Source organism: Panthera onca, chromosome E1 (genome assembly GCF_046562875.1).
Source record: "Panthera onca isolate mPanOnc1 chromosome E1, mPanOnc1 haplotype 2, whole genome shotgun sequence".
Lineage (NCBI taxonomy): Eukaryota > Metazoa > Chordata > Mammalia > Carnivora > Felidae > Panthera > Panthera onca.
Window position 1 is genome coordinate 5,092,290 of NC_138352.1, and position 27,639 is coordinate 5,119,928.

General features: G+C 38.5%; 1 protein-coding gene across 4 annotated transcripts in view; it reads right to left on the minus strand.

The window, feature by feature from the left end:
* The window catches only part of ABCA6 (ATP binding cassette subfamily A member 6), a 60,880-nt gene that overhangs the window by 20,130 nt on the left and 13,111 nt on the right, over nucleotides 1-27,639 (minus strand). For all 4 annotated transcript variants that reach the window (XM_060645572.3, XM_060645573.3, XM_060645574.3 and 1 more), the window contains exons 9-23: nucleotides 24,001-24,148; nucleotides 22,262-22,427; nucleotides 18,182-18,240; nucleotides 14,698-14,808; nucleotides 14,120-14,295; nucleotides 13,785-13,904; nucleotides 13,390-13,528; nucleotides 12,774-12,864; nucleotides 11,712-11,851; nucleotides 8,168-8,284; nucleotides 7,047-7,230; nucleotides 6,493-6,659; nucleotides 4,148-4,281; nucleotides 3,242-3,379; nucleotides 316-423 (exon numbers count right to left, since the gene is read on the minus strand). In XM_060645572.3, the coding sequence (XP_060501555.2) occupies nucleotides 316-423; nucleotides 3,242-3,379; nucleotides 4,148-4,281; nucleotides 6,493-6,659; nucleotides 7,047-7,230; nucleotides 8,168-8,284; nucleotides 11,712-11,851; nucleotides 12,774-12,864; nucleotides 13,390-13,528; nucleotides 13,785-13,904; nucleotides 14,120-14,295; nucleotides 14,698-14,808; nucleotides 18,182-18,240; nucleotides 22,262-22,427; nucleotides 24,001-24,148 (1,998 nt within the window). The remainder of the gene's footprint in view (nucleotides 1-315; nucleotides 424-3,241; nucleotides 3,380-4,147; nucleotides 4,282-6,492; nucleotides 6,660-7,046; nucleotides 7,231-8,167; nucleotides 8,285-11,711; nucleotides 11,852-12,773; nucleotides 12,865-13,389; nucleotides 13,529-13,784; nucleotides 13,905-14,119; nucleotides 14,296-14,697; nucleotides 14,809-18,181; nucleotides 18,241-22,261; nucleotides 22,428-24,000; nucleotides 24,149-27,639) is intronic.

Sequence of the window (27,639 nt, forward strand, 5' to 3'; positions counted from 1 at the left end):
CCTCAGCGTGAATATCAACGATTTCTTCCTTTTCCTTGGGAAATAATGCAGTCGAAAGTCGTATAATCATCCCCTTTGAAAGTTTAAATTAATTTGAGTCCCTGTAAAATTATTGCATTTTTCCTGAAATTTTGAAGTAAAAGATACTTTGTGTTTTGGAACTAAACTTTCTGACTTGATAGAAATAATGCTTAACTATACTATCTAAATTAAATGCATGTTTATATGTTTTCCTCACAGGGAAACATTTTGAACACACACCATTTAAAACACAATTTCTGAAGTGTCCGCATTTCCCCCCACCCCCTTTCTTACTTTGTAATCACTGACACTGCTCATGGAGATGTAAGGGGACATACTGCACACCACCCAAAATAAGAACATGGAACCTTCTGGCAGCCCAATCCAGAATAACACGTAATTCTGCAAATGTAAAAAAGGCACTTTAAACTGGTGAATGTTTTAAAAAAAAAAAGAAAGGAACAAACGCTAATTATCATCCAGAATACGCTTTTCGAAGTCTTAGAAAATCAAAATAAAAGTGTATGCCTAGTTCAGCAACATCTATGCATGAAGGTGGGAGGGGAAACGATGTCCGATCATTTAACGTGAGGCTTCACCTTCTAGAAGAAAACAAGAAGCAAAATATAAATCAGGACCCACGTCAGGGTGTATATCGAAAAGAATGAAAGCAGGGGTCTCCAAGAGAGATCTGCCCACACATGTTCATAGCAACACTATCCATAATAGCCAAGACGTGGAAGTAACCCAAATGTCCATCAAACAGAAGAAGGAATAAACACCATGGGGGATATATACATACAGTGGACTATTATCCAGCCTTTAAAAGGAAGGACATCCTGTCACATGGTACAACATGGATGAATTTTGAGGGCATTACTCTAAGGGAAATAAGCCAGTCACGAAAAACTAAATGCTACATGATTGTCCTTATATCAGGTATCAAAAGTAGCAATAAATTAATAGAAACAGAAAGGAGGATGATGATTAGCAGGGCCTGGGGGAAGAGGAAAATGGGCTGCTCTTGTTTGATGGGGATGAAGTTTTAGTTCTGCATGAAGTTCTGGAGATGAAGAAGTTGATCTTTTAGTTTCTAAATGTCAGTACTTGTTTATTCAGGATCAGAATAGACAAGGCCCCAAGGTTCCTCTCCTGGGCATCCCCAGCGGCACATACCTTTCTTCTCTCGGCCGTTCTAATGAAAACAGTGAGGCATTTTCCCACCTGGTGAAATATTTGAACGGATGTTCTGGATGAAGATGAAGAAGTTCTGGAGATCTGTTTCACAATAATGCAAATAGACTTAACACTACTGAACTACACACTTAAACATGGCTAAGGTGATGAGTTTTATGTTATGTGGTTTGGCCACGATACCAAAAATAATCATTTGGGAATTACGATCCTGGAAACACAGATTATTCCGTTCTGAGTCGCACGTCTTTCTCAGCACACCCGGTGATAGATGTGTGAAGACACCAGCGTCTAGTCAGACGTGTTCTGAAGATGAAGATGGCCCTTCATGCCACCAAGCCAGTGGGCCAGGAGATGAACTTTGAGTCGCCGTCCCCAAACCAGTGTCTGCCCGGGGCTGGGTCTATGCTCAGGCGGGGTACAGGCCTGACTCTTGGGTATAATGACAGTTCAACGGTACGGTAGGCTAACTCAAAATAATTCTACCACTCTCCACTTTACTTAAGGCTTGAGGGGCTTTGCCCATCCATTCAAATATTTCACCAGGTGGGAAAATGCCTCACTGTTTTCATTAGAACGGCCGAGAGAAGAAAGGTATGTGCCGCTGGGGATGCCCAGGAGAGGAACCTTGGGGCCTTGTCTATTCTGATCCTGAATAAACAAGTACTGACATTTAGAAACTAAAAGATCAAGAGGGGATAACATCTATCTCTTTCTACTGCCAGTTGATTCTACTTTCTGGAGTGTTCCCTTCAGACCACCCTACTCTTGCACTGTGCTGGCTCTCACAGTTAGTGGTGGCTTCACTCATAGATGCATGCGTCCACCGCTGGCCTCTCAAGTATATTCTGTCCATCTTCTCTTTGCACGTACCCCCAGCACCACTAACGCAGAGAAGCCAAAACTGAATTCAACCCCTTTGTCACAAAATGGGCTTCCCCTTTTGATGGCTCCATTTTTTTTTTTTTTTTTGAGAGAGAGAGAGATAAAGAGCAGAAGCGGTTGGGGGATGGGCAGAGAGAGAGGGAGAGAGAGAATCTCAAGCAGGCTCCACGTCCAGAGCACCCGGGGCTCGATCTTACAACTGTGAGATCATGACCTGAGCCGAAATCAAGAGTCAGATGTTTAACCGACTGATCGGTGGCTCCATTTCGAATCCTGTTTTTTGTGCTTCCAGTCTCCTGGCTCGAAATAGCTTGAGTCAGCTCTTAAGAGATCCCTCTTGAGTATCAAAGTCTGACCAGAAAACCATTACCACCTTCAGTACTTAGAAAGAAAACAATCATGCACTGGTTACATGGGTGGACAGAGCAGAGAAGCCAACAAGGATGATAAAGCAAGAAGACACCGTCACTTCTGGGCTGGAGGGGCACAGGAAGGAAGCAATGTGACTGGAGACTGGACCCCCTGCTGCAGGGTCCTCTTGCTCTCCCGCTACTGCTTCCTATTGTCCAAATCCAGGCTATAGCCAGCTGACAAGGAGCCGCGGAAATGTAGCCTGTGCACATCAGATACCCCTGGGATGCAGAGCAACTATGGCTTGACGAAGGAATTAATCAGGAGGCAGCCCAAGAACTGGCTGATTCTCCTTCAGATCCAGCTACTATCCATTTAGTCAATGGGGGTCCACCAACAAATTATATGAGATTTACAAGATTCTAAAGCTGTTTTACAAGTGTTCTTGATTTCCGATTCAGCGTACACACACACACACACACACACACACACACACACACACACCCTCACTCACACTCTCTCCAATACACTTCTGCAATCAAATCTGTATCTTTGCAGGAGATTCTCTAGAAGACTATGACGAAGTCTTGACAAGTTCCCCCATGAGCACTCCCTGATAATAACAAGAAAACAAATTGTTATTTTGTTAGATACGATGTTTAAAATGTTAGGACAAAAAAACCCACCTTAGGATTAACAATCAATTATGAATATTTAAAAGCTAAAGAGGGAACACACCGGTTGCTTGCCAAATTCCTAATTGTTCAGAATGAGTGAATCCAATACTTACAAAAGGATATGGGCTTCTCTCAATTCGAATATTTTGTGTAGAATTAAACATTCGAAGTAGTCCGTTGCTAACAATATTCACAAGAATAGGAAAACAGTGCAGCCTCAAGGTATTGCACACGACTGAAAATCTATAATCCTTTGAATAAAACAAAGACAAAGTAACGCTAATTCCAAATCACTAAAGAACAACAAAAACATTTTCATATTAATATTCTCAATACGGTTGACCCTTGAACGACACGGGTTTAACCTACACGGTTCACTTACATGAGAATTTTTTTTCGATAAATATAATACAGTAGTGTAAGTGTGTTTTCTCTCCCTTATGACTTTCTCAGTAACATTGTCTTTTCTCTAGCTTACCTTATTGCAAGAACACGGTATATAATACATAGAACACACAAAGTATGTGCTAATCGACTCTTTATCTTATCAGTTAGGCTCTGGTCAACAGTAGGCTCCAAGGAGATAAATTTTTAGGGAGTCAAAAGTTATACATGGATATTTGACTGTGCAGGGACTTGGCGCCCCTAACACCCATGTTGTTTAAGGGTCAACTGTACATGAAAACATCTTCAGGGTAGTTAGCCATTGAATAGGATTCCTTAAAGTCATGGTTGGTGATTATAAGGTCTAACATTTTATTGAACCCGAATAATGCAATTACATTTAGCTACTTTCATACGTAGAAATCATCTAATTCCAAAGTTAAGATAGGAAATGTTTTACAAAAGCTCACTTACATTTCACAGTTTATTCAGTAATGATCCCCAAATGCTTTTAAATCAAGTTGAGTGTACTAGCTGGGTTGACGCCGTTTTTAAAACGGTTAAAAATGTAGCGCTTTGTTTTTGTCTTTTTTTTTTTCATGAAAGTAAAAGCAAGAGACAAGAGGCAAACATACCTTTTGTTTACCAGAAACTATGATAGCTCCGTTGTATGACAGGTCACCAGTGCCATTTCTGTTTGCAAAGTCATCTACTTCCAAAAGTATATTCTGATGTTTCAGTGACTGTATAAAATCTTCAATATTTGACTCTAGTATGAAATCAATAACAGAAGCCCACAGAACACAAGAACATACATGTCAAGTCTTTCAAATAAACCACAACACAATTTAAAGTCAATACGTACACAACTTTATGCGAAGGCATGTCTCTTTGGGCATCACGATAATGAGATTAGCCCACTCTACCGTTTCCTATTTATCAAATCTTGTGCTGCGATGACTTAGCTTTACAATTCTTTTTAGGGCAAGTTAACATGTAACTATTAAAACAAGATTATTTTATGACTCTTGGCTAAAAAAAATACACTTGAACTCAATAATTTGTGCAAATACAATCAGTACTTCAGATGAGCCAGCCTAAAATGGCCAATAATAATAATGATACTTCCCTCTCTGCTTTATTCTTCAAAAAACAGAAAAGTAAATATATACTATGTGTATGTTAACATATACGTATATTTCATGTACATATCTATTACCTATATATATTATATATTTCAGGAGTACATATTATATTTTAAATTATATAAATTAAGATCTGTTTTATATAATATATTAATATATATTAAATATGTATAAATATAAAATATGTTAATATGCTTTTAATAAATAAATAAAAATTATATATATGTGTGTGTGTATATATATGTGTGTGTGTGTATATATATATATATATATATATATATATATATATATATATGTCAGGGTGGACAAATTCAAGGGGGCAAAGTGGGCTCTGAAGCCACAGTCATGCTCATTAACTGGTCAACCCCACCTGAAACAAAGTGCCCACAGTCCTCTCCCATGTTCCACATGGAGCAGCTGTCCCCAGGAGACAAGTCCGCAGATTTACGTGTTAAGAGATACTATTTGGGGAAAACTGCAGGGCAAGATTGAAAGTAACTCCAGACAATTAAAAGGACAGGATGGAATGGAAAAAGAAACAAGGGGGGACTCTCGTTTTTTGCTCATTTGGACTTTGAAATGGAGTTCACACTGGGACTCAGAAGGGGTTCTGGGATCAGAAAATTCATCTGGGTCAAGCCCCAGATGAATTAGGATTCCCACCAGGTGGGAAAGGAAACGTGTACACAGAAAATAAGCTTTCCATGCATCCTGAGAGTGTAACACTCCGTTTCCACAGTCACCTAAGGAAGGAAGCCTTAATGGTTACCCACATTCACTTAGGCAAACAGGGCTTCTTTGATTTAAAGATGAACATCTTACCAAGAATCATCGTATTTTGAGAAAAGAGGAACAAGACGGCATAGAAGCCTCAAACTTAAATCACAAAACACCTCACAACTGAGTCCAGGGAAGGAAAATAAAACAAGTTAATCCAAGTATATTGCTCTTAGGACAACTGGAGAGGAAGCTTTACACATGAGATAACAATGGGCTGAAAGACAAAAATGAATAGGCTGGCAGTCGTAGCCTGAAAATTTCTGGATCTTAGAAATAAATATACACCAGTAGCAAGACTTCCCATTTTAAGGCAGCAGAGTGAATAAAATTTACTTTCTAAAACCAAAATTGAAAAGAGAATGAGAAACAGAAATTAAAAGGCCACCTTTGTTTAAAGAGGAGAACCTATAACCCCAGGTCACAGACATATATGAATATTGGAATGGACTGGGTTACTCATCAAGACAGGACTCTTATGCTGAATATGTGTGTGTGTGTGTGTGTGTGTGTGTGTGTGTGTGTGTGTGTGTGTGTGTGTTTGACATCTTAGGCAGAAACAAAAGCTTCCTCAAAGTTAAATAAGAAGTTAGACAAAACCAATTACCCATAATTTAGAATAAATAAGAACCTGGGTACCAAGCTGTCTTCAGGAATCTTCCTAGATCTTATTGGAGGGGCATAGGGTATAAAAGTGTTTCTTTTCATGTCAATCAGTGTGTATAATATTTATGGAACAGGTTAGGCTGCTGCAACGAAGAGATTTCAAATAGAGTGGTTCAATCAACACATAAGTTTATTTCCCTCTCACATAATAGCTTGGGGTAGTCGGGGAGATAGGTAGTTCTTCTTGAACTAGGTTAACTAGTGACCCACATTCTTTCTGTCTTATCCCACCATCACTATCATCTCCAAAATCAGAGCAAATATGCATAGTTCCTCAGCTGTTTTCTATAAATGAAGTCTAAGTGCACATTTTCTTGTCTTACGATTTGGTTTTTTTCCCCTCTCCATAAAAATAACTCAGTTCTGGATTAAAGTCTTGTGTTTCTCTTCACCTGTGTTATTGATGATCAACAAGCTGGTACGAGGGTCTTCGGGGGGTTGTCCAGGAGAGAGGAAATACAGCTCAGGTTTAAATTCCCAATCACTCTTTTGAAATAATATGGCATAAAGTATCTTTTCCACAACCAGCGGGAACACTGCAATTCCAAATACCAAGAGTCTACCAATAAAGAAAAAATAACCATGTATCTGTAGCAATTTCATTTGCTGCCAGATATTCCACAAATATTTGTTGGGTACCAACTCTATGCCAGCCATGATTACGGCCGCTAAAATTTTGAAAGTCAGACCTTAGCATGCCACACAGTACAAAAAGGTGTTGCTGTATAAACACCAGGCTGTCAAACCATAAAAATTAAACAGACCTATGTATAAGGCCAATCAAGTGCTGCCATGCAGGCCTTTCTACTGCTGTCAGTAAAATGAAATGTTGTATTTATCCATTTTCTGGCAGGAATGTTGGGTACCATGTTCTAGTTTTAAATTCTCTTCTGACTCAACCCTCTCTTGAAGCTCACTAACAAAACTGTGGTACTCTGATACTCACAAGGTCAAAAGCTCTTTCTTTCCATGTTTTAACTTCAAGAAACGGAGCCGTGCTATTGCGCAAATCTGCATTTTCCAGAGGCCCAACTCGCTCATATTGTTCTGCGTTTCAGGGAAGGAAGACCAAGCTGGGTCTATGTCATGTAGGCTTTCTGTGTCTCTTATCACCTCTGCTTGTTCAAAATCTACACACACGCACACACACACACAACACATTATTAATGCCATCCTTGGGCATCACAGTTTTCTCTTTTTAGTAACATCAAAAATTGTTTTATGATAGTTACAAAGGAAACAATATAAGAAACGAATTATATTTATGACATCCACATTCAATGAACTGAGTGATAAAATATAACTAAATTCATACCCAAAAAGCATTCGGTAAAGGGTGACCTCATTATGCCAAGCCTTTGATAAGGCATAGAAGGTTCCATATGTAACAATATTCTGAGGGATCTCAAGAAATATTCTCCATAGAAATAACCAATCATTGATGCCTACATGTTGGCCAAGAAGTATCATCATTTGGGACCAATCACTCAAGTGCTCTTAGGTGTAGTTTTCTCCTATGTAAAATGATGCCAATCACATTTTTTTTGGGAAAGGCTATTGTAGAAAGCTAATGCACTATATCCACACATTGATCCGATTTTCTGGCATAGCATCTCCATAAATGACTGCTTTTATTATTATCACCCATCAAAATACATGGGAGATGATCCTAGCTTTTTCCCCATTAAGACCTTGGTGGAATTCTGTACACGGACAAGCTAAGAACAATTTTGGGGAGACATCTGCTCAGACTTCATGACCTTGGTCAAGACACTTTCACATCCTCAACATATCCAAGAAGCAGCGAGCGTCTGGGGGATGGGGGAAAACTGCTGACACGGGAAGGAAGTTGTCCGCAAAGGGAAATTTGGTATATTCCAAGAAGGGATCTGTGTTCAGTCCCAGTAATGATGTTAGAAAATAATGACAGCCTTTCCCAAACAGCAGAGTCAAATGTGGAATTATTCACATTCTTTAGTGTAAATCATGCATAAGACATTATCAAATACTAAATGAATACATGATTATTTGGAAACTGAGTTTCTGTTATTTATACAACGAATCTACCTTGTTCGATAGTTGATTTTCCTTCCAGTTTCATGAAGACGTCACTCAGAGTTGATGTGGAAACGTCATAACTCATCACACCCTGGTCAGAACACTTATCAAGATCACTGAAAAGGTCTAAGGCAACAGATGGGAATAGATACATTTTAAATACCACATTGATAACAAAACCCAGTAAACTAATGCTTATTTAGGAGATGATCCAGAATGTTGTTCAGAAAATATATGTCTTTGGATTATCACAGTAAGCAAAAGCAACATTTTATTAGAATGTTCTTCTCTGAAATGAGTATGTCAGAACTTTCCCCTCTATCCTCAAACCATCTGTACTCTACCTTCTATTCTCAGCTCATGAATTCCAGAATACTTCTTTGAAGAAATACGAGCAATCAGAAAGAACATTATCTTCTCCCCTCTACACCACAAATCAATGTGTATTTCTACCCATATTCTGGGTCTTCATTCTGTATGGGTGGAAGACGCATAGCTGTTCCCACCAAGGCTACCTCTTTGACTTGTGTTCCCAGTTCCATCCCATTCGGGCATCTTGAAGACTTCCTAAAGCAATCGTCTCCCCTTCTCTGGCCTGTATCATCAATTTCTCCTACATCTACTGGGCCATCTCAAACAGCAAGCAAAATGCTGTAAAGCCATCCAGTAAATAAAGACAAGTAACAACAACAACAAAAACCTAATCTTCTTCCCACTCCCCCACCCCCACCACACATGTGTACCCATGGCTCAAAGATTTGTCTACTCTACCACCTTCAGTTTGTCACATCCTATTGAACTGAACTCCTCAAATCCAAATGCTACCCCTATCCCTCCACAGAAGCTGTTCTTTCCAAGGCCATCAGTGATTCCACGTTTTAAAGTCAATGGACAAAAGCTTTGTTAAAAAATTCTTTTAACTCTCCCTGCTCCATCTCTTTCTCTGTCTCTGTCTTGGTCCAGCTCAGTGACATTCACAGCTGTTGACTACTTCCTCTTTCTACAAACATTGTTTCCTTTGAGTTAGTAAAAATGTACATATTCTTTTGTTTTTCCTTCAAGTTCATGGGGGGGGGGGGCTCTTGATTTCCACCATTCTCTGACTCTTCCTCTACTTTGTCCTGAGGGCTCAGTCCGAGGTCACCTTCTCTTTCCATACACTCAAATCCAATCCCTTTGCATTAAATCCATCTGTATGCTAATGATTCCCAAGTTCAATTCTTACTTTGAGTGTTTTCTGATGTCCAATATCCTATAATCAAATGTATAGTCACTTGACCTCTCCCCTTTGAAGTCTAAAAGCATCTCAAAGCAAACTTGCTACAACAGAACATCAATTCCTCCTTCTCATCCTATCCAACTGTCTCTCTCCTCATTTTACAATAAATGACACCACCTTCCACCTGGTGATTCAAACCAAAATTCTAGAAGTCCCGTTGGATTTTTCACTTTTCCTCATGCTCCACAGACTGGCCAACATTCTTTGACTTTATCTCAAAATATGTTTCAGGGGTGCCTGACTCTTGGCCTTGGCTCAGGTCATGGCCTCACACTTCCTAAGTTCAAGCGTTGATAGTGCAAAGCCTGTTTGGGATCCTCTCTCTCCCTCTCTCTCTGGCCCTGTCCTGCTCATGCTGTCTCTCTCTCTCTCAAAATAAATAAGTAAATAAACTTAAAACATATGTGTGTTTCAAATCCACTGACTTTTATCCATCTTTCAACCAGCACCATGGTAGCCCAATGATCATCATCTTTCACCCGTCACATGGCTGGTCTCCCAGTGTCTACTCTTCTTCCTCTATGTCCAGAGTGCTCTCGTATAGCCCGAGAATGAAAATATAAGCCACATCACATCAATCCCCCATTTAATGACCTCCAGTGGTTTTTCAGTGCATTTAAAATAAAATTCAAACACCACATGACAACCTCTAAAGCTCTATATGAGCGAGCCTCTATTTACCCCTACAACCCTACCCATCCCCAGTTGCCAGTGTCCTCTTGCACTCACTGCACTCCAACATCTCTTTCCCTCCTCTGCTTGGAATGCTCTTGATCATTTTCTTCTTTGGGACTTCTGACACTATATAAACCCCAGACTGACATTCGTCATCTTTGTGACCCATATGGCCTTGTTTCTTATTGTATTATAAAATTGTAACATAGCTTGGCTTATTGTGTGTGTCCACTTCTCCCCATCCAATGGAATGTAGGCTCTGTGAGGGCAGGGACTCCTATGTCTTATTTAATTCTGCATCACTAGTGCCTCGAGAAGTGTCTTTTCTTTAGTAGTTCCCAATAAATATATATTATTTATCTCTTCCCTATTTTGTACAGGAAATAAGTGAGCCATTGGACTTGCAGAGGCCGGGGACTCTGGTGTGACGTGTTCTCATGGTGGCGTCAGCACATAACTCACTCTTCTCCTTCCCCAACCAAAACAGAAGGTAGGTTAGTTGTATCTCACTGGACGTTAGTCCCAGAACAGAATAACATAGTACAGTCTGGGGACGTGAGAACACCATCTTCCAGCTCCTACAAGGACACAGAGAGCTGCCTTATCTGGGGGGTGAGACTAAATCTGAATTCCTGAGTATTTGCTTAATAAGATCCAGTCACCCAAATGAGTCTGTTTAAATCAGCCCCGCAGAGAGTTAAACCTTTAATAAGCTAAATGTTTAAACAAAAGGGAAGCTGCTTAAATAAAAAAAAGACTGAGATATATCTCCTCATTGTTAAGACAGGGAAAACTCTAGCACCCACCTCATAGAATAGTTGTGAGAACTCAACAGTTGATATGTCCAAAACTAGTAGAATAGTGCCTGACCCGCCGTAAACATTGCAGAAAGAGTTAGCGATTATTAGAATTACTTATGGGACAAATCCTAGGTTGGGACTGCTACCCAACACACAGAACCCAGGGGGAACACTTTTGTGGAACAAATAAACTACAGGGTTTTTTTCTTCCTGCAAAGTAAATCTATGCACAATTAAATTAAAATACAAAAGGGAATCTATAGCAGACACCCCGATGCCCCACCCCTATCTCTTCTGTACTCACTTCGATGCAGTAAATCTCCTTATTAACACCTGTCTGATGGCATTTTTTTCTGGGCTCTGAAGTATGTTCAGTTCATGTTGAGCACAAGCCATATGGGTTAGAAACGTAATGCTCCTGGAAGCAACCCTTCACTGATGAAGGATAGGGAGCGGTGAATAAACACCCCAGCTTTGTCACCCCTCTGGTGACATAACTCCGAGCCCCTTGCTCGTCGATTCATTTATTTATGCCAGTGATATTATATCTCACATTCTTATTGCAAACACCTACTCAATAATGCAAACTTCCCTAGCTTCCTTCCATTCCCTCTCTCACGTCCCATTTCCTGCTGGTGTTTCTAGACATCAATTACCAAGCATATTGCACTAAAGTCTTCATCTCGAGTTCTGCTTTTCAGAGAAACCAAATCCAAATCCACTTAAATAATGAAAACTGTAAGAATGGGGTAAAGACTTGTTCCCAAATTTCATTCCACTATAATCGTACTAAAGTTACCTGGAAATTTATTTGTCCTTTCCACAGGCAAGGTATACACAAGCTTTTCTTTGTTTTCTGTTTTTAATTTAGCATCAGGGATGTAATGATTAATGAAGGATGTTATTTTTTCTGGATCACATATTTCATTTCTGTACAAACTAATATTTAAAAGAAAAGATCATTGATTTGTGTTTTCTCTATTGCTGTCACAAAAGAAGAGCTTTTATTGAATACCTAGCCTTTGAGTACTGCTTTACTTGGCTTTAGGGGACAAACGAAATGAGTAAAATAATAATAACCACAACAAAAGTAATAATAACAACAATACCATCAGTTTGACAAGTCTTATGACCTATACAGAGAAGGCGTAAAAATTCAGAACAACTACAGATAGACAAACAAATACATGCTGTAATTGAAACTATACTTCCAGTAGGAAGATAAGCAGAGACAGGTGAGAACATTAGGCAGAAGGAATTGCTTAGGGAAAATAATTACTACACCAGACTGTGCAGGTATTGGGAATTAGTGACTAACAGAGAGGTTTGGCCTATGTGTGTGTTTTGTTTGGGCATAAGGTTTTTAGGTTTGGGGTTTTTTTTTGTTTTTTTTTTTTTTAATTCTTTTTACCTAGACACACTTTCTGGTTAGACACGGTACTCTTCCTCTCTGCCACCAGATTTATTCCCACGTTTGATACTAGCTTCTGAAACTATTTCATTTTGTGCCCAATGAAAGAATGAAAATATGTTCCAGGATTGTATGAATCAGCTGGGGGGAAGTGGAGGGTGGGAAGAAGACAGAGGCTGAGGATGCCTTTAGGATGCACAGAGCAGGTACCTGGAAAGTGGCCCAGCCCTCCTGGGAGCTGTCAGCCTGGGCTTCTAATCTTGCAATTTTGCATATTATTAGCATTACTGGAGATACAAGGAGACAAGAAAAGCATTTGGGGAGCACTAGTCACTAGTTTGGCAAATACGGAGCACAAGGACAGTTGGCCCTCATAATGGTCTGCCTTTTTGATATACCAGCATTGAAAACATAGATATGCGTACATCCAATCTACCCCAAAGTCTTTACCTTAAGTGATATCCAAGACCCCATTTTCTCTTCAAAAAGACAGAAGATCCTGCACACTTCAGTCTCCCATTGGACATGATCACTTTTCTATCTGATAAAAAAGAAGCAAGAAAGAAAGGATGTTGGGAGTCATTTCTTCCCTCACTAGAAAATACAGGCGAGGAACCAAAGCTCAGATTTCCAAAGGAAAAGTGTTCCACAGGAAATGAATATATTGAATACGCCTTTAAAAATTTGAAATACCCATTAAAATTGATGCATTTAAAATGAGATTCTGAATTCTAGTCTATGTCTGTGCCCTCCAATAATTCTTGAAAAAACAATTCCCAGAAATTACATTGGCCCATTTTCTATTCTGGAGGCCAAACAATAAGTGGATATGTTTCAACCCCACGTATATTGATTTCAACGTTTGGACTCATTGAAAGCTAAAACAATCACGGTTTTTTTCATGAGCGGTCACAATCCAGTCGGTGTGGAGTTCTATAGGGTATTAGACTCCCCAGATGGCCATGACATGGAAGGTTCGCCGAGGTCACGGGAGCACAACGCTTGCCCTAGAGATACACATTTCCCCAATTCTTTATCGTAATACTGAGATAACACCAACAATTACCAGCCAGGATGTCAGCCTCATCCATGAGATTGGTACTCAAGAGGATCACACGGCCTGCTTTGTGCTCCTTGAGGAAGCTCCACATTCGATGCCTTGAAAAGGGATCCAACCCAGCAGTTGGCTCATCTAAGAGCAAAATCTACAGAGGATGACAACGTATAAAATCTCTCTCTCCCGCGGTAACTATTTCCACATGGTAGCATGGAGAACAGTAAACAGCAAATAATAATAACTACCCAGCGTTTATGTTCCAGAATGCTTGCAATCGTAGTTTACCAGCAGAGTCTCTCTTGACACATTACAATGACACCTCTGCTACTTTTAGGGGTCAAAGGAGACCCTGACTTTTTACTAATATTCAGTCCACATTCCACGGCACGCATCGCCACACTTACTTGAGGATCTCCTAAAATGGCAATCCCAAAGGTCAGCTTTCTTTTCTGTCCTTCGCTTAAATGTTCAGCGAGGTTGTCCTGAATGTTTTGTATGTCCAATTCTAATAAAATCCTTTGTACCTACGCAAGAAAACACACAACACTTAAAATCCAAGATGATGCAGACTATACGATTTTAACCGTCCACGACAGCAGTACATCTGTATTTTTTACTAGGACTTCTTTGCCTAAATTTTGTTCCTGACAGGGTAAGTAAATCCCTGAGGGGAATTCTGTGGTCACGATTTAGCTTGGCAAATTTATTTACCCCGTTAATCCAAGGCATGCTCCTTTACCTCTCGTTCTACGTCCTGTGGCCGAATCCCTTTTATTTTAGCAAACAGCCTGAGGTTTTCCTTCACCGTGAGTATGTCAAATTGAACATTGAATTGAGGACACACGCCAGTCATCTTTCTGATTTCCTCCAAGTCTTGTGTCTCAGAGGGATTTCTATTATAGATGGTAACTGATCCTAAACACAGAAGTTAAAAATAATTTAACATTGGGAAGAGAGAGTGTTTATTAATGCTTAAGATCTTCTACAGGAAAACATTGGCATTATGTCCACAAATATCTAAAATAATGACTTTGTAAGTTATCAACAACTCTGGATTAACCTTAACATAAATATATGTTCAGGGTGGTCTATATTTTCCCTGGAATATCACATAGCAATGGAATAAGGATAATGCTTTTCATGAAAACCTGGGAAACATGAGATATATTCAAAATCATGGAGTCTGGCAAGCAATGTTAGATAAACAAACATTATTTGCTCTTACACAGTCAGATTTAACCTTAAAATAAGAAAGGCAACATATGACCTCATTCTATCACTGCACATCTTGCCTTTGAGAAATTTCTTTTTGCTCACCTTCTGTTGGAACAGACGATCCATTAAGGATGTTTAGTAATGAAGATTTGCCAGCTCCATTATGACCCAGAATTGCTGTGATTTGCCCTTCATATATGTCAAGGAGTAAGTCTGTTTTTAGAATAGAATATTAACATTATAAATAAGAGGGCGTTAGAAAGGGCTTGGTTCTAAACATAGAACAAAAAATTAATTTTAGTTGGATATTCTCAAGTCTTTCAATAGTTTATCCAATATTCTCCTGGCTGCTAAAATAACATGCTTCCTGTACAGTATTTGGAAATACATACAACCACCAAAGAAGACCAAATTAATTACAATTTCAAATATTAACATTGGAACACAATTACTTCCATTGTATATGCATGTGCATATGTGAACATGTAAATATATATACAGATTTTGATCATATTCTGTATTCTTTTTATTTAATCTTTTTATTTAATCTTTATTAAATGATAAACATTTCTCATGACATTAATTACCTTTTAAAATATATCAACCAAAAATTATATTTTCCCCTGTTATAAATTTTCTATTCTTTTATTACAAACCTTTTGCACTTACAGGTCAGTAGAAGAAAGTCATTCACCTAAGAATCCTTTCCATTATTATTTTTTGTTTGTTTTCTCTACCACCAAGTGAAAACTACATTCTGTTTTGGAAAGTCGTTGGATGAAATTCTTAAGAATTTTGTAATACATTAAGTCTAAAAGATCAGGTTCCTTCAGTTAAATTTGTGACCTACTTTCAGACATTATTGAAATTAATTAACAACTGGGATGAATTCCAGTTCATTCATTTTCTATCTGGATGACCTTGGATGAACTAAACACTATGAGGTTCACTTTACTCAACCATTAAATGTACTAGGAATAATAATGACACGTAAAGGGAAAATTCTTCCTACTGTAATCCAATCCATTAAAACACTCACTTATAATTCGCTTCAAAGATTCTAAAAATCATTGGAAAAATAAGCTCCATAATTAAGAAAAATGAAAGAATGGTAAGAAATTAGTCTTGGCCACATGATATTAAAATTATTGATGATTAAAATAATATGTTAGTATTGGAGAACTATAATAATTAAAGTAATATGTTAGTAATATAGTAACACCAGTGGGATAAATAATTAAAATAATATGTTACTGCTTTAGGACACACTGACTATGGAATGTAAAAGAAGCCTAAGATGGACCAAAGTAAACAGAAAAAATAAAGATTAATGAAACAGGCTTTTAAATTCATCAAAAAGATGAATTAATTAATAAATAATATTGGGAGAACTAAACAAGCACATTAACAAGTTTTACATTTACTGTTTTTAAATGGAAAAAATGACGTTTTCAAAAGTAAGAGAAAACTGATGATCTCTGTCCTGGAACTGACCCATATTAACTGGAAAAAAAGAAATACAAGCCTCAGTTCCTCATCTGCAAAATGCGAGAGATACTATTTATCTGACAGGATTCAGTGAAAAAGTCAGTGTAACTCACTTATCATTGTTTCCATGGAAGTCAATAAACTTTAAGTGTTCCTATTATTACTGCTGTTGCTTTTAATTATTGCTTCTTCCCACAAGTGTATACATTTTTATAACCTTGGAGGGAAATTATTTGAAATATGCATAAAAATCTTAAAAATATAGTCCCTTTGAGTTATCTGCTTTTAGAAATTTGTATCCACAATTATATTCACAATGATTAAATAAGAAGGCTCATTATGGTGGGGTTTTTTTAATGTTAATTTATTTGTTTTTGAGACAGAGAAAGAGAAAGCGAGTGGGGCAGGGGCAAAGAGAAAGGGAGACAGAGGATCCAAAGCCACTCTGCGCTGACAGCATAGAGTTCAATGTGAGACTCGTGAGGCTCATGCAACTGAGATCAGGACCTGAGCCCCTGCTGAGCCACTCAGTCACCCCCTAGTGTTTTGTTTGTTTTTTTTTTTTATGATAAGGACAAAATTGGAAACAAGCCAAATTTCATTCACTAGCGTCAGTCAATTGAGGTGTCCACACATGGGAATCCCATTTAGCCACTGACAGCGGGGCTGCAGGTAAGGACTTCAAAGCGTGTTCCCAAAGGTGTTCCAAAGTTGCTACAGGAAGTAACTGCGAGGGGAGAAGGTCGAGAGCGTGCAACTCCCCATCACTTCCCCAAGAGCCCCTGGAACTGTTGATTTCATATAGTGTCTCTACGCAGTGATTTTCATCACTTCTAATTTTGTAATTTTTTTTGAAGGTGTTGTAAAAAGTCGTTCATGGTTATTGACGAGTACAAAAGTGGTTCATAATGCACGCTGGAAAACTGAAATGACAAATTTAAAAAAGACTTCAATGTATCCTTGGCGAAAATTCAATTAAGAAACCACAGATCGAGATGGTTTTGGATGGGAAAAACCTGGGGGTAGGCGATGGGGTGGAGAACAAATTTGCTGACACGGGTACAGAAAATTCTCAAAGTGAGAAATGACCTCAGAGGGATAAGTGAGACTGAGTTAAGGCACACTATGGACTAAAAAGTAAACTCAATACTAAAGCACTGGACAGAGAACCATGAACCTTAGGGAAGGTCTCTGGCTCTTCTTTTTGTAACTTCTCAGGTTTCCCATCTCTTGTAAACATCAGTCACATTCTTCCTAAAAATCATTACTAATAAACACAGGCTGTCCTCTATAAAATGAGGCCACTGACTTGGATCTTACTTAAGTATTTGTTACAGAAAACTATTTGTCGGAATTTAGTATCAGATACATTGGTTCATTCAAACTTCTGTGTTTGCCGTGGAGATGGTCACTTGTGAAATTTCATTCATGGTCAATGGGGTTACTCACCTTGTTGTATTTATTTTTAATATTTATTTATTTATTTATTTATTTAAACTCAAGTTAATTAATTATTTATTTATTTATTTAAACTCAAGTTAATTAACATAAAGTGTAGTCTTGCTTTCAGGAGTAGATCCCAGTGATTCATCGCTTACATATGACACCCATTGTTCCTCCCCAAAAGTGCCCTCCTTAATGGCCATCACGCGTTTAACTCATCCCCCTGCCCACCTCCCCTCCAGCAATCCCCAGTTTGTACTCACCTTGTTTTAGTTAATCTCACCAGTACTTAGAAACTATATAAATTCCCTGGCTAGTATAAAAAAATATATATCAATTTTAAGTCTAGATGGTCTTTCCTCACAGTGCAAATAAAATACAATATTGTTTTTAGCAAGCTGTCTTTAAAAACAAAATGAAATCATACCTTTCATTGCATGACCCTATTCCTGTAAATTATTGAATCCATGAAACACCTAGAAGGATTTTATAGCCAGTTCTCAATCACAGTTAATCTCCAAATGGTGGGAGTTAGCTTGTTTGTATTGTTTTCTTTTTCTGTTTTGCTCGTGTGCATGCGCTAATTTTTCACGTGGAATTCTCCCCATTTTTTGCAATAAAGAAGTCAATGAAACAATGAAACGTTTCTCTTTACCTTTCAGTGCTTCTGTTTTTCCAGACTTTCCTGTATATTCTTTTTTGACGTTTTTGATTCTGCAATGACAGAAGTGGTGTTTACTCAGCCAACGCAGAAGCGGAAGTAGCAGAGGTCAGGAACAACCCCAGTCACGGTGACAGATACACCAACCCCCTTATGTGAAATAAGGGATGCTATAACCAGTCTGCTCAGAAAGACAGAGACTTGCTTTTGAGTAAGCATTTTCCCCAAGAGAGAAAATAAAAGTCGCTTTAGAAAGTTACAGTTAAATTATTAATGTTTTGCTTAGAGAAGCAGAACACTTTAGAATGGTTCTCACCTTCTGTCTTTGGATGTTTTCTACTCTGTACACAATTAGCTCGTTAATCTGCACTCTTTAACTCTCCCCTCTCACCCTCTCCCATGCCCTCCCATCCCCTCCCACCCCTTTCAACCTTGTTCATTAATCAGACCCTCTGTCACCTGCATTTTCTATAGTTTCCTCTCTGATAGCTTCTTTTTGGCCTGTACTCTGCTTTGGATACAGATTTCTCTCCTCTTTAAAAAAAAAATTTTTTTTAAATCTTTATTTATTTTTGAGAAAGAGAGACAGAGAGCGAGCAGGGGGGAACAGAGAAGGGAAACACAGAATCAGAAGCAGGCTCCAGGCTCTGAGCTGTCAGCACAGAGCCTGACATGGGGCTCGAACCCACGAACTGTGAGATTGTGACCTGAGCCGAAGTCGGACGCTTAACCGACTGAGCCACCCAGGCGCTCCTCTCCTCGTCTTATTAAAAACAATATTTTCCGGGCACCTGGGTGGCTCAGTTGGTTAAGTGCCTGACTTCGGCTCAGGTCATGATCTCCTGGTTCATGAGTTTGAGCCCCTTCGAGCCCCGCAGTGGGCTCTGTGCTGACCGCTCAGAGCCTGGAGCCTGCTGTGGATTCTGTTGTTTCCCTCTCTCTCTCTGGACCCGCCCCCCCCCCCCTAAAAATAAACATGAAAAAATGTTTTAAAATTTTTTTTAAAATAGGAGCAAATTCTTTCCATGTCCATTTTCTCACTTCCTCCTCGATCACTCTGAACCCACTATTCTAGTGAACTTCCTCATACTGAAATCATTAGTGGCCCCTAATTATTAAATGCAACAAAGACTTCTCTTTCCTTACTTATTGGATTATGGGTCGCTATTGGTGTCGGTGTGCTGGTTGAAAGTGTCTACGTTCAAGGTAACATTGGATTTACTGGCTTTCTTCCTATTTTCCTAAATGTTTCATCTCGGTTTCCTTGTAAGGTCCTCTTCTTTTGCCAGACACATTATCTTGGTGTTCCACAGTGTTCTCCAGGTACATGATGGTCTTCCCATTCTTGACTCTCTTGATGGGTGATCTCATTGATTCTCATGGTTTTTACACCAACCTAATGCTAACCCTATCCTTTCCTCCCAGCATTAGGCTACCACATCTAAAGGTTTCATTCGAATATCACACACACACACACACACCCCTCTAAATGGGTAATGACCAAACTTGAATGAACATTAGAATCCCAAAGGGAACTAATGCAGGAAGAGGCAGGAACCAGGCTCCGACAAGTTAGAGATGTCATGACTACATAAGATCATGTACGGTGGCATCTTTAATTCAAAGGGAAATAATTTGGTCAACCGCTTTTCTGAGCATGGATCAAAATTAAAGTAAGGACAATTATTCAACCAGGACACTGGCAGTGGGTGGGGTTACACCAAAGAGTCAGGAAATATAAAAGAGAAAGGCTTAAAATGGTGCTGAATCGGACCACAGTGGGACACCCATTGAAGTGGGGTTTTAATGTGTGTGGGGGGTTTTTTTTTTTTTTTTTTGAGAGAGAGAGACAGAGAGAGAGAGAGAGAGAGAGAGATCATCCATGAGCAGGGGAGAGGGGCGAAGGGAGAGAGAGAATCTTAAGCAGTCTCTGCATGGGGCTTGATTCCACAACTCTGGGATCATGACCTGAACCAAAATCATGAGTCAGATGCTCAACCAACTGAGCCACCCAGGTGCCCCTTAATGTTTTATTTTACTAAAGAAACTTCCCTTTAGGAGTAGCCAGTTGCTTTTGGATTTCAGAGATGAAGATAGCCATTTGGGGCAGACATCCTGTCTACGCTCTGGGAATGTTGTATGAATGGGCTAATGTTACAGGAATGGACAGTTGTGCATACAAGTGATCCCAGAGAAGGAAAAATTGGGAGGAGGCAGTAATGGGTGAGAGGGAGCCAGTTTTGAATAAAATATAGATATTTTTACATAGCCATGATCTTGATTCTGGTTAGAGCTCTGCATGAATTCCTCTATACTTTCAAATATGTGTAGCTTACAGGCTGCTAGGGAAAGAGGAAGTGTCCATTGGCATATAAAGGGGAGACCACCTGGGAAAAAGGGAATCATTACAGTAGTACCTTCTAGATTCATACAACATATTGGGATTGATTGTGATAGTGTTGACACTTGTCTAGTGGTGGGGAAGGCAAGGGTTTCCCTAAGAAACTGTCTTAGGCCGTCTTGAAGCCCCAGAACCTGCTTCACTGGTGACTGAAATGTACAGAACCTTGTCACTGAAGAGCTACAAGGTTGGGCACCTAAGCCTGGTTTGCTACTTTGGTGTGGATCTGGGGTGAGTTGGCCTGCAATGGAGTCAAACGCTTTATAGGTCTTGGATCAGATGACTTTTCTTTCCTGATTTGTTAGTGGCTCCTTCCTCCACTTTAGTAAAGAATCCAGACCAAGAGACAGGGACCTCCAGAGTTAACACTGCATAGATGGGTCAGGTTTGGGAGGTAAGGGGAACAAAGATGGTGGGTGAGGACATTTTACTCTTCTCTATTTTGCAGAAGTAGAAAAACAAACATCTTTTGATCTACATAACTAACCTCAAGACTTTTTTGGAAGATTACATCTGAAAGTTATTATAATTTGAACAGTAATAGAGTTTTATTTTTTGTGTTCTCAACCAGTGAAGAGGAACTGAGGACATTGAGTTTTGGGGGATTATTCCTCACTTGGCCTTTCTCTTTCAGATAGATGTTTTCATAGAGCTGAGGTCGGTAGGGGCTGTGGCCCCTCAGGAAGCTTAACAGAAAATAGGGTCTGAATTAGAAGGATGAAGTTGAGGTATGTAAGTTCGCCTTATGCTCTTTGTCTTAGGCAGAAATAGATCACTTCCTAGCTATAGTGCCACTTTATTCCTCTTCCTTCATCTCCTGACATCTCTACAGTAGCCAGACGCTAAGAGAAGAGACAGACTCTGGATTCCCATCCTGGCTCCCCATTTATGAATGCATGACATTGGACAAGAGACTTCACCTTTCAGAACCTCACCTTTCTCATTTATAAAATGGGCCAAATAGAAGTGCCCACCTTACAAGCTTTGGTTGAGTATTAAGTACGTGTCTGGTTCCTAGTAGGCACTATGTGAATATCGGCTAAATAAGTGGTTTATATTTAGAACCCTCTGGTTCTTCAATTTTAGGGCACATTAGAAAAACCTATAGGGCTTCTTAAAATCTGCAGATTCTTGGGCATAAGCCCATACTCCCTGAATTAGAATCGCTTGAGGTAGGATCTGATGGCAGAGATATTTTCAGAACTCCTTATATGAATTTCAAACAATCTTACAAAGTAAATATTACTCTTGTTCATTACAGGGTGGGAGATCCAGAGAAACTTACACATTTTTTTTTTCTCAGATTACACATCAGATGAGAGGGAATTGTGGTATTGAAGTCTAAAAGTTTTTGAGTCCAAGTTTCTTACTTCTTCCATTATATCACATAAGCCAGACAAACTATAGAGGAAGGAATTTGGAGAAAGAAAAGAGTAAGAAGCATGAAAGAGAGGCATGAGACAAAAGTTAGAAATAAGGAGGGAGACAAGATGGCGGGTGATGTGGCAACATTATATGGAACGAAGCAAAGAGAATTTTCCTTTCAAGGAGCAATCAAGAGCCGTTGGTGGTCATGTGCAAGAATTCAAAGTGACATTCACAAAGACAAATTTCTTCTTCAATATTTTGTTCAAGTTTACCTTGCACCCATACATTGGTATAAGTGTGATTACCTGATGGCTTCTTTTCCTTGGAATTCTGGAGCTACGGGTTCGAAACAATCATCAGAAGGATGCTCAGGATCTATTTCTTTCTCAGTGACCTTATTATTAGTCCTTTGGTGTTGGAAACAAGACGAGTTCAGGAAAAATAATGGAGAGTAATGGCGCTCATTTCCACCTAATTCATCAAGAGGCGATACGATATTGGATCATTAACATTAGAACCAAGAGCAAAGAAGCCTTATTCAAAATAGTGCAGAGTGTCTTAGACTTAAGCATCATAGAGAAATTGTTTTCATTATAGCTTCTTATTATTGAAAAGAAAACTGGTCATGAAGTAAACAATGAAAATTCAAAGGAAATAACATATCATCACAAAAGCCAAACAGTACCATAGAACTTTCAATAAATATACATATACAAAGGCTTAAATAAAATGTGGTCCAAAATATATTTAGAATGAATGAAACCGAACACTTAGGGGGGAAGGCCTTAATATGGCACATAAAAATAACTGGAAACATGTTTGTGGACTTCAGAAATCCCTTGATCGCAACAATACGACTGGACGTAGTACTGAAGTCCCTATGGAACGTGTATGTAAAGTACAGGAAGAAATTATATTTGTTCAGGATAAATACACTGTCATTTTCCAAATGTAAAACACAGAAGTAGTATTTGTTGCTAAGGGCTTTCAGATATTAAACCAGAAGTGACAGATAGATAGGAATATATAAAATAATTGCATAGAAGCGTAGAAGACAGGGTTAAATACAAAGTGGAAAGAACATACAAAGTAAGGTAAATAAATAAGATTGTGCAAGAAAAAAAAGTGTTCTGATTCTAGCATGTGGGCAGGAAGTCTGCACTTGTGAAATTTTTGGTTGTTGGTAAGATAGAGAAGATTTAACTGGGTAATATTGTTCTGTAAATATGAACAACTGATTAAAAAATTTTCAGAATAAGGCTGAAAACGTCCTCTTTCATTTTTATTTTGTTACTTCCTTAAAGGATAGACATGTCACCTTGTGAAGTGGTCCTCCAAGAAGAAGAGGGAGTAGGGGAGAACCTGACTGTTCCAGACCCGGGACCCTTTCTGGATATTCAATTCACAATCTGCCCCACATTCTTGTAAGAACTACTTACTAAACACCTTCCACCATACGATAGATCGACACTTGCCAAAACCATGTGGGGAATTAATTTATTGCAGCTCATTTTGAAACAAGTCTTACACATCATTCTTTGAAAACATTTTCAGGGATTCTTGAAAAAAGTACCATTATTTAATCACTGAGTATTCATAATGTATATTATTAAAAGCAGAAGACTAATTGTTTTCCCATGAAAATTCCTTCAAACTGCTAAAACTATGAAGCAGGAATAAAGAACTCATTCAGTTTGTTATAGGAAATATTTGTTATTCTTTACTTCTTTTTTTAAAATTTTTAATGTTTATTTATTTTTGAGAGAGAGAGACAGAGGGTGAGTGGGGAGGGGCAGAGAGAGAGGGAGACACAGAATCCGAAGCAGGCTCCAGGCTCCGAGCCATCAGCACAGATCCCGATGCAGGGCTCGAACTCATGGACCGCAAGATCACGATCTGAGCCAAAGTCGGATGCTTAACCGACTGAGCCACCCAGGCGCCCCTGTTATTCTTTACTTCTTTAAGTACATTTACATAACCTTAAGTAAAAACCTACAGTGTGATCAACATGTGCAGAGGTCGAAGAAAAGCCATTTTTACTTACAGGGTAAGGTTTTGTCAAAATATAATGCCAATGCCAGGTACAAAAGCGCATCAAAAGCCAACACAGAAAAAGTTGCTATCAGTACATAGGAGTCTCCTGAAGGGTCAGGAAAAATTACACCATTCATAGTACTATCCAAGTGGATAATCTAAGATTCAAGCAAAAACAATAATTAATAATTATTTAAATTAAACCCAAAAATAATCCAGTGTGACAGCAAGATTTATCATTTTATTAAACAGGTTTTTCAAGAAGCCCTTATAATGAAGTGATTGGTGAAACTATTTGTATCTGACAACAAAGGAATACTGGAAGGAAATACCAATTTAAAAAAATGTTCTAAGAATAGGACATTTTCTTGTTTTCATAAAGTCACTGCAATTTTGCAAAATATCTGTTCTAGGCAGCAAAAAGAACACAAGTTTTTGAAAGAATATGAAAAATTATTTGAAGCATCTTAGTTGGATAATGATAAGAGAACTTTTTCTAGTTATTACTACAAATAAAGATGTTTATAATTTTGCCATGTGACAATAGGTATAATGTTCTAGATGTTATTCTAAGGCTTTTTATAATATCTCATTTAATCCTTATCATAACCTCATAAGGTAGGCCTTATGATTTTTTTAAATGTTTATTTACTTATTTTGAGAGAGAGGGAAAGAGGAAGGGGCTGAGAGAGAGGAGGAGAGAGATTCCCAAGCAGGCTGCACGTTGTCAACGCAGAGCCTAACGCGGGACTCCAACTCACAAACCATGAGATCATGACCTGAACTGAAATCAAAAGTCAGACGCTCAACTGGCTGAGCCACGCAGGTGCCCCTAGGCTGTGTTATTTTTATGTGCATTTTACATATGGTGAAACTGAAGCACAGAGAAACTGAGTGGCTTAACCAAGCAAAGTCAAAATCACATAGGAGTGGCAAAGCTGAATTCAACACATGAAGTCCAGCTCCCAAGCCCAGTTCCTCACACTGGACGACATAAACTCCACTTGTGTAAAATGTTAACGTTTCACGACAAAGTTGAGTTTATTCCGGAAATGCGAGTCTGGGTTGACATTTGAAGATCACTCTATGCAATTCAACATAAACCAGATTGAAGGAGAAAGTGAACTGGTTGGTAAGATAGGTGCAGAAAAAAGCATTTGATACAATTCAATACCCACATATAATAAAGAAAGTCTCTTCGCAAACTGAGAAGATAAGCGATCTTCCTAAACCTGGCAAAATAGATGTACACATACCAATACCAAAAATCATCTTTTTGTGAAATGTCGAAAGCTTTTCCTTTGCCTGCATTTCTATTCAACATTGTACTGGAGGTCCCAGTCTCCTCGATAAGGCAAGAAAAATAAGTAACTAGCATTAAAAACTGCAAAAGGAAAAAAAAAACTATCATTATTTGTAGACAACATGATTATGCATAAGCAAATCCCAAGATAAAACCTAGAAAAATACTAGCTTTTAAAGTTTATTTATTTATTTATTTATTTATTTATTTATTTTATTTGTAGACAACATGATTATGCATAAGCAAATCCCAAGATAAAACCTAGAAAAATACTAGCTTTTAAAGTTTGTTTATTTATTTATTTATTTATTTATTTATTTTTGAGAGAGACAGAGAGAGAGAGAGAGAGAGAGAGAGCATGGGAGGGGCAGAGAGATGGAGACAGAGAATCCCAAGCAGACTTTGTGCTGTCAGCACAGAGCCCAATGTGAGGCTTGACCTCACGAACCCATGAGATCGTGACCTGAGCCAAAATCAGGAGTTGGCTGCTTAACCAACTGAGCCACCCAGGCGCTCTTAGTTTTAAAGAATATAAAAAGGAAACTGGATACAGTGCCAATATACAGAAATCAGTTGTATCTCTCTACATTTATGACAAACATTTAAAAATAATAATCTAAACACAGATGCTATTTATAATGGCATCAAACGTATTAAAAAAGGGATTTAAAATTTGGAATAAATAAAAAAATGTGCAAGGCTCTCAATACTTAAAACGAATTACAAAGAGCAAATGAATGTGAAGACATACTATTCATGATCAAAAGAAAAGTGTCAATTTCCCTGAAACTGATTGAAAAAATCAAACTGCATCCCAACATGAACAGCTTTGTACACACATACATAGGCGTGTGTATCACTCAATAAGTTAATTCTAAAATTTACACCATTCAAAGAACCTAGAATAGAAAAGTCTCTCTTTGGAGAAGAAAATCAAGTGGTCAAACTGTTACCACCACATATCAAGACACATAAAGCAAAAACAATTTTAAGATAATGTAGCAACAGTTCAAGAGTACACAGATGGGTTAATACAGGATTGGTTGAGCTCTGACAAAGGAAATATAGCAGTCTGTTCAGGGAAAGGATGGTCTTTTCAACAAATTAAGTGGAAGAAATTGGATATTCATGTAGAAAAATTAATATTGCTTCTACATATAGATATCCAAAAGTTATTTTGAAATGGATTTTATATCCAAATGTAAAAGTAGAATCAATTGAGCTTCCAGAAAAGAACATGGGAGACAAACTTTAAAAAAAATTTTTTTTAAGCTTATTTATTTATTTGGGGAGACAAAGCACATGCGCATATGTACACCGGTGAGCTGGGTAGGAGCAGCGAGAGGCGACAGAGAGAATCCTAAGTAGGCTCTGTGCTGTCAGCTCAGAGCCGGATGCAGGGCTCGATCCCGTGAACCGAGAGATCATGACCTGAGCCAAAATCAAGAGTCGGAGGCTTAACTGACTGAGCCACCTGGACACCCCTGGGAGAATATCTTTATGACCTTGGGGGAATGCAATGATTTCTTAAAGATACAAAAGCACTCTACAGAAAAGAAAATGCTCATTAAAAGCACCATTGAGCAAGTAAAAATGTCAGCAACAAATGTCTCATAGCTCGCGTATATAAGAAATTCCTACAAAGCAATAAGGAAAAGACTAAAAGTCAGTTAAAAAAAAAGTGGGGGGAAACCTGGATAGACACTTTATAAAAGAGAAAATCCAAAATGCCACTAAGTGTACGAAAAAGAATGAAATTTCATCAAACATCAGGAAAATGCAAATTAATACCCCAAGGATTTTTATTGCAGATCCACCAGAATGGCTAAAATTTGGCAGACTAATAATACCAAATGCTGGTAAAGATTCGGGACGACTGTAACTCGAAACATCTGGGGCAAAAGTAAATTGTTTCAACCACTTTGGAAAAATACTTGGTAGTAGCTATGAAGATTAAGATATATGTATCCTAGATCCTACTATCCAACTCCGAGGTCTATACCGAACAGAACTGAATGCCTATATTCACTAGGGTAGATGCATAAGGATTTTTTGCAGCGTTAATAGTAGTCAAAAACTGGAAAAGATTTCCAGGCAACACTAAAAAATTAGGCTTAGGAACACACATTAGGTGGGGATGAGGAAGTGAAGATCACAAAACTTTTACCTTCAGGAGCAAAGAGTGGAGTTGTGGCATCCTTCTATTTCTTGATCTAGCTCATGAGCGTTTTGATACACTTAGTACCTATTTGTTACGCTCTGTATTTATAGTCTTGACAGCTTTGCAGATTTGAGGTTTCCAAAAGCGGTTTACACAATTTTTAATAGAGAATGCCTTCATTATAT